This window comes from Quercus suber, unplaced genomic scaffold, assembly GCF_002906115.3.
Source record: "Quercus suber isolate HL8 unplaced genomic scaffold, Cork oak 2.0 scaffold_24, whole genome shotgun sequence".
NCBI classification, from domain to species: Eukaryota; Viridiplantae; Streptophyta; class Magnoliopsida; order Fagales; family Fagaceae; genus Quercus; species Quercus suber.
The window spans coordinates 2286291-2294315 of record NW_027069489.1 but is presented as its reverse complement, the minus strand read 5'-3'; the positions used below and the strand labels follow the sequence as shown (position 1 = coordinate 2294315).

The following is an 8025-nucleotide window of genomic DNA, read 5'->3' as shown; positions in this document are numbered from 1 at the left end:
TTTTTTTTTTTTTTTTTTTGAGAAACAAACACAAGGTAAAGCATAGTTAAGGGAAGCATAATAGCATTATTTTCCCCCTTTACATTATTTTTACTAAATGAAATTAATTATATTCTTGGAGTATACATGTATATAACTTAATACTAATAAGTCTTATTTTTCAAATGGGTGGATACTATCAAATTTTGAGCAGGTGTGGGAAGTGCGACTCTGGAAGATTGATCCTTCAAACTCACAGAGCAAATCTTTGGTATCATCATCTAGGGTTACTCTTCTAAGTAACATGGCAGTGCCAGAGCATGCAAACGAAGCCGGTGAAAAACTCAAGAAGTATGCAAAATTGTGAACCAGCAGCTGTACACGTACTATATTTGCATGATTCTGCACACTGGACATTTAAATACTCAAGTGAAGTTAAAGCACTAATAAAATCAATAATTTCCTGGAAATACCTAATTGTGTGTATGAAAGAAACAATATTTGATATGGGAACATAACTTTTGCCACAAAAATATCTAGGCAAATAAAAATGATCTCATTGGTGAGTCTATTTGGAAGTGATTGTCCATTCACTATTGCTTACAAGTTACAATCTATCACTTTAGCAAGTTGTGTCACATGATTTATAGTGAAAGAAAAGAGAGGTAACACATTATTTTGCACATAAATACTGATGGTGCTTAATTGAACCTTTTCACTATTCTGATTTGGTAATTTTCTTTCCCTTAGCAACCACAATATCAACACTCAAAAGAGGTACTCTAAAAGGAATAGCCACTAAGCACATCTAAGTTATACCCCCAAATGGGCTAAGTTACAATCGGGGCCTCCTTGTACATAGCCTAAATCGACTTAATAAATATTTGACATGAGACTTAGTGTACGATTGCGCAACACACACTTATCCAATACCATCTGCACATAATTAGAGGTATCACAACTACTTCAAAAAGCTTTTCTACCATAGTGCATAGGTTCAAAATAAAAGTAGAGATAGTTGCCTGCAAATGTAATCTACATGATGCTAATTTCAACTAATAAAATGGACAATGAGATGGACTGGGAATGCCCTCAATGCCTCTACACTTTAAGCAAAAGATTCATTGATCTTCCACATTCTTCAATTATCATATCTCAGCCATGGCATAATCCTCTTCAAGGGAAGTAGTACTAGTCTCAGTTTCTCCTTCCAAAGTAACTGGGCTTATTTGGTTCTTTCTTTCTTTCGGTAATAAGCTCCAGAAACTATTTGCCTTGAAAACCCAGAAGCAGAAAACGAATGCAATTATTAATTAGGCTTTGGCACACACAAGCAACAAATTCAAAATGTGAAGCAACTCAAGCAAGAGAGTTAAGTCTCACAGTACCTGAGCTTGTCAAGTTGTTGGGTCAACTCGTTAATCTCCAACCCAGAAAGTTTTAGAGAAGACAAGGTACCTGGTACCTCCTCAGAGACAACTTTGGACAATTTATCCATAGAAGCTGCTAATCTTGTAAAAGCCTGAACAAATACAATAATACTCCACTAGTAACTAACACATACGCATATAGACTATATTGTACTGGTAATAAACAAAAACAATGAAACTTACATTCATGATAGGAATGGAAAGTATAGCCAAGGACAAAATAGAGCCGAGGGCCTGCAATATCCAAAAGAAAATTTAGAAATTAATTAACAAAGTAAAAAATTTTAGTGGGTAATTAATATTAAGTTAAAAGTCACAAAGAAAAAGAAAGGAAAAAAAAAAAAAAAAAAAAGAGTAACCATGGAGAGGACAAAAAGGAGAGAAAAAAGAGCCAATTGTGGAGAGGGTTTGAGGAGGAGTTGTTGTTGAATGGGCAGAGGCTGAGCAGTGAGTGTGAGAGTGAGAGTGGATGGGAAGGAATTCCAATTTGGTAAATGAAAATCCGGCGGCCGCCGCAGTGTGGAATCAGAGCCATTTCCTGCCACAGACACAGACACAGATGCATTTCTCTGAGCAACTAATCCGATAGGCTTCTGCCTCTGCCTCCCTGGTTTTAGCTTCACTGCCACTGTCAGGGGATTCCAAAGAGGCAGAGAGAACAATTGCCTTTGCCCCCACATACAATTATGATTGCCCAGAGCTTTTTCCATCGTTTCGAGTTTCGCCACCACTTTCTTTTGCCTCTTTCCTTTCCTGAATAATTTCTCTATTTTTCTCTTTTATGTGCGTATTGTTATGTTAGATGTTACTTTGTACTTCTCCTTTTATTTATTTAAGATTAGTACTTAATTTTTTTTTTTTTGCCAAACAACAAGATTTTATAACGAAAATAGAGGGTTACAAAACAAGCAACTTACAATTATTGTATAATTTGATTATTACAAGTGAGACGTTGATTTGAATCATGAATGTCTCTTGGTGTGTGTCATTATGTAACTAAGAGCAATCACATCAATGTGTGTATACAACAAAAGTTGTCAAATTTACACATTTTCCCCAAAAAACTACCCACATCAATGGGTATATAAGCTTGTAAATATACATAACTGCTACAGTAACCCTGTAAATATACATTGTTACTATAGCTGTGTATATAATTTTCTACTTTTTTTTTTCTCTCTCTCAACTCCTTATTAGACCTAGGGTTGCCCATTGGAACTCGTAACTGACCAACCCAATGCAACTATCTGATCCGTACTTGAAAATCGGCTGACTCGATGTTGGTGATGGTTGGTAGCGGGTCTTAACCTCCTGCAACTGAGACTGGCGAGTTGGTTGACGAGTCTACTCTTCAACATCCAATTCAAATCAATCAGACCGGCCTATATATTGAAAACACGCCAATTTTTGCAAGTATGAAGAATTTCCAATCATTTATTGCTAGATATGTTGAAATCCGGCGAGATCTAGATAGATCTGGCCAAATCTCGTCGAGATCTCTTATAGATCTCACGAGTTATTTTAGAAATCTTGCTAGATCCAGCCATGTGTTGGCCAGATTTGGTAGATTTCAACCAGCTCCGCTTGGATTTCGGCCATTTCTGACACGTTTTGGCTATTTTCTTCTACCTCGAGATTGACCACCACCAACCGATATCCGACTCACCCAAACCAACTATGATACCCCGATTTGATTTTATGATTATCACCGTATCTTGTCATTTTTAATATAGAGTTGAGGTACTATATGTGTGTGCATAGTAAGATGGAAGTAGACAATTTTGTGGTGCTATAAATAGGTGAGGAAATTAAAGTTTTAGTGTATACAATTTAGTGCAGCAATTAAAATAATAAATAAATAAATAAATAAAAGATGAAGATGTTTTATGGGCTTCTTGGAGACTAAAGAGATAAGCTCAAGTGGGTTTTAAACTTCAACCACTACCCCACCAAGCCCATATCTCTGATACCTTAAAATATAAGGTGGAGGAAAAGATAAATTAGGGTTTTCTTAAGAAGGGTTTCATCACTAAAGAGGCTAGGAGGTGTATTTCTCCTTGGAGTTAATTGAAGTGGCAAAATTGTTTAAGGTCATAAGGTTTGGCTATGAAATCAAGGTGAGAACCCCATCTCAATATTTCTATACTGTTTATAAATCTTGAGATATATTTATGATTTTGGCAGCGTGGTAAGATTCAGTTATGTCTACTGTTTTGACTAATCGATTACAATGGAAAGATGGTTATATATATATATATATATGAGGGTTATTCATGTAAAGATCCAATTGTAATACTCTAAAGATATGGTACTTTTGTGTTTTATATTGATTACCTGTTGAAATTGAGGACCTTGGGTCTAAGAGCATCCACATCAGTTCGTGGAAAAATTTTCCATTTTAAAGTCTAAAACCTATTTTTTCTATTTTACACACCTATTTTTACAAAACACCCACATCAGTTTATCTATTATACAAGATATTTCAATAAAATATTCACTCTTCTTAATATTTTTATTATTTCTCTCACTACATACGCGCGCTCCCATTTTTTCTTAACAGATCACCTCCTTTCTCTCTTCTCATTTTTTCTTAACAGTCTCTCTCTCTCTCTCTCTCTCTCTCTCTCTCAAAAACAACCAACCTAGATCAGTTCTTCACCGGGTCCAGAACCTTTCTTCACCAGCCGGTCCATGAACCAAGCTCCGGTGACTAGATCGTGTCTTCACCGGCTGCTCCACGAACCAAGCTCCGGCGACCCAAAACCAAGCCTCGGCGACCCAGATTGTGTCTTCACCGGCCGATCCACGAACCAAGCTCCGGCGACCCACGAACGAAGCACCGATCTATCTCTCGTTTGGTTTGTCTGTGTGGGTTTATTTGTGTGTGGGTGTGTTTTTGTGTTGATATGTGTTTGTGTGCATTTGAGGAAAAGAAAATGAGGAACTGAGGTCGTTGTGCACGGAGAAGAGAGAGAAAAATTAGCGCGAAAGGAAATTAGTAAAATAATATATGCACGAGCTACAGTACCCGTGTACATATACACGAGTACTGTAGATCATGGAAATATATATATGGTTTTAGACATTTTTACACCCACTGATGTGGGTGGTTTTTTGCTCAAAATATGTAAAATTTGCAATGTAGATCTATTTTAGAAGATTTTAGATGATCAGATGTGAATGCTCTAATAAAGGATTATATATATTATTTATTTTAATTCTACAAGATTAATAGTTTTGGATTTAATTTTATCACTATTTACTTAATAGTTTTTTTTTTTTTTTTGTTCAAGTATTATTCTTTCACATCAATAAATATGAATATGAAAATTGTGAATTTATGTTAAAAATGATTTTATTTTGAATTAAAATGCATTTTTTATTTGAAAGAATAATAAATACAATTTGTTAAATCTTGTTTATATTTATTATTTTCTATTCACTTTATAAAATAACGAATTGAAAGTTATTTTAATTGCTTAATATTTTTTTAAGGGTAAATTTTCATATTTTTACACATTTAATACATTTATTTGTATTTTAATTATTATTAAATTAATTTTGACATTATCACGGTTCGACCTCGGATGGACCTCGGTCCGACCTTAAAAATCTTGAACCTCTCTCTTCTCCGATTCTTTGAACGGTCTGGGTCTAAAAACCTTGATTAGATCTGCCTCGTTTTCTTTGATTATATATATTAGGTTGGATTAACGTTTTCTTTGGTTAGAATATCATTGGTTAGAGAAACTTTAATTTAGTGTTAAAAGTGTTATTAGTTCAGCAAAGTATAATCCAAGTGAGTCCATTTGTATATTTTGTAGAGGATATTAAGTATATTTCCATGATTGATTATAGGTTCTATTTAAGAGTGTTTGAGGCTTTTTGGAGGTTGTTTCGGCTGGACTTTCAAAGTGATGTAAGTAATTATGCATAATATACACAAGTTTTGTTCTTAGGTTCTTAGAAATTAAAGGTTTTCCAAAGTTATATTTTTAAGCTTACGTTTTCTAAAGTTTATCAAAATCATTTTAACACCATTGAAAAAGAATCTTCGACTTTTGAACAATGTTTTAAAGAGAAACCTCTAATTTTAAATAACTTTTTGAATGTCCAAATCTCATTTAAAAGATGATTTCTAAACTAAACTATTTTTCGAAAAGAATTGAGTTTCAATGTAAGTTTTCTAAAAAGGTTCTTGTTTCTTTAAATTTGTGTAAAACCAAGTGATTTTAAAGTCATATTCCTATTCTCCAAATGGTATTTAAAACTTTTCTTTTAGCAAATTGAATTTTCAGATTTACTCAAGAATTGTAAAATATTTATATAAACTCCTCAGTTCCTATTCTTTCCCCAAGAGAGTCAAGCATCCTTTGATTTATGTATCAATTTAATATTGTGATATTTGATATGTCTCTATATCTGGAATAATTGTTAATATTAAGAAAATTATTCTATTTTGTATATATTTTGTTTTGTGATATGTGACTCAAAATGAGTGTTTTTAGAATTGATCAGATATACAGTATGTGAGAATATGTGTTGATCCCTCACCAGCAGGGCTTAGATGTTGGTATCTGCTCATAAGATTGTATGTGAGAATATGTAATGTGTATATGTGACACTGTACTCTGATCAATTACTTGTATGTGTTTTCAAATGACTTTAAGATTTGATTATATATGTATTAAGTGGTTCTTTATATGTTTGGAAAACTATATCGAATATTTTGAGTGAAATTGTGAAATCAAACTCGTGCTTTGCTTGACTCTATTTTGTTGTGTATTTTGTATAATTACTTACTAGATGTGTGGTTCACCCCATCAATTATTGTATTCAGATTAAAGTGTAGTTGGGAATATAGAACCTTTGGATCGCTTTGTAAGGAGCAAGGTATAGCGTGGAAGTTGTAGGCGACTTCAGTATTACTTTAAGACTTATAGAATTTTAGTTACCTTTATTTTGTAATTCATATTTTATATAGTGGAGATTGTTTCCAATTTGTGGAGTTTAGATTTTTTGTAAGAGGTTTTTTTAAGAGTATTGTTTCTTTGAAGTTTTAATTTATTTTGGATTAATTATGTTTATGGAGTCATATAAGTTCAACAAGTTAGTCATGCATCTAAATTCATGTTCCATGAATTTGGGTCGTGACACCAGCTTATCTTATGGGTCGGCTACGGGTCTAGATTTTGAAGAGCTGGAGTGGTCGGGTAGGATCCGGGTTGGGCATAAACTCGACCCACCTTTCTCAAACCCCAAAACCCAGATCAAACTACACCCACAACTCAGAACACTAAAAACCAAACAAACCACCAAGTCCCCAAACCCAAGAGAGAACCCAAAGTTAAAAGCCTTTTGTTTGTGGTGGTTGATTGGCTGAACCCATGGTGGTCTAGGCAAGGTGGAATTCAGGTTTAGAGAGCAAGAAAGAGAAGGGGTTTAATTTATGTGAGTTTCGGCCTTTGTGGTGGTTATGTGAGGTTCGGCCATGGCCATGGAGCTCCAGCTATGGAGGTTTAGCTTTGTGATGGCGAAGAGAGAAGAGAGTTGAGAGATGAGAGAGAAGTTTTTACTTTTTTTGAGGAAAAGATGAGAATGAACGTGAAGAGAATACTGATAAAGTATTAAGTAAAAAAAATATATATTATTTAAATCAAACGTAGTGTATAATAGATAATCTGATGTGAATGTTTTGTAAAAGTGGTTGTATAAAATAGAAAAAAATAGGTTTTTATGCTAAAATAGACATCAAATTTTACAGAGACTGATACAAATGCTCTAACTAGCTATCAATAACATATAGTAAAATAACATGTAGCTATCAATAACCTATAGCAACCTGTGAAGTCATGATTTGTTGCGTAAAACCTGTTGTAACTTTCTTTTTTGTTAAGTGAATATGACAACGATCAAATCAGATTTCTCATCTTTTTGTGTGTAATACACTAAATAATTTCGGCATTATAAGATAGAGATATCAATAGGGCAAAGAATCATTGGTGATCAGCAAAGAACAACGAAGAAGTTGTTTTAACTTTTAATTAGACCATCGCGGTTGTTATTTTGACATCATATAGAATTTGAATTAATAACTTCACATAACAAATCACAACTAATTTTTTCTTATAAAATTTCCACCAAACTATTTAATTTAAAGGAAAATTTTCTAACCATTTAGGTAATGATTTAAAAAAGTTACACGAATTGCCACATTATAAGTAGAAAAAAAAAGGTTTTAATACGATTACAAGGATATTTTTATCTTTATCTTTTCATCTTTTTTTTATTCCTATTTCTGTATATATCTTCTACCCACCTCTAATCCTTTAGTTCAAAATTTAATGTCAGCAAAGCGCAATAGAGTAACGTTAAAAATACTACAAATTTCATTAGATAAACTATATAAACTGATGTGTCAATTTTAAGTACAGCACAAAAAAATAAATAATAAATTCAACCATTATGGTGTTTAGGGTGTTCACAGGTTAGGTTTAGTTGGATTCCCCACTAACCGGTTACTCAACCCGATTGGATTAGGACACGAAAACCCCTAACCGATGCCGATCATGGTTCTATGAGTTGTTGACAAACAAGTTGTCGGTTTTCTGCAATC

The 8025-nt window shown here is 33.5% G+C and overlaps 1 protein-coding gene across 1 annotated transcript; it reads right to left on the bottom strand.

The window, feature by feature from the left end:
* Nucleotides 1–788: 788 nt before the first annotated feature.
* Nucleotides 789–2237, bottom strand: LOC112020354 (uncharacterized). The gene is made up of 4 exons (XM_024052918.2): nucleotides 1769–2237; nucleotides 1593–1643; nucleotides 1368–1501; nucleotides 789–1253 (listed from the first exon to the last, which is right to left on the bottom strand). The coding sequence occupies exons 1-4, from the start codon at nucleotides 2117–2119 to the stop codon at nucleotides 1205–1207; spliced, it is 585 nt and encodes a 194-aa protein (XP_023908686.1). The 5' UTR covers nucleotides 2120–2237; the 3' UTR covers nucleotides 789–1204.
* Between the last annotated feature and the right edge of the window lie 5788 nt (nucleotides 2238–8025).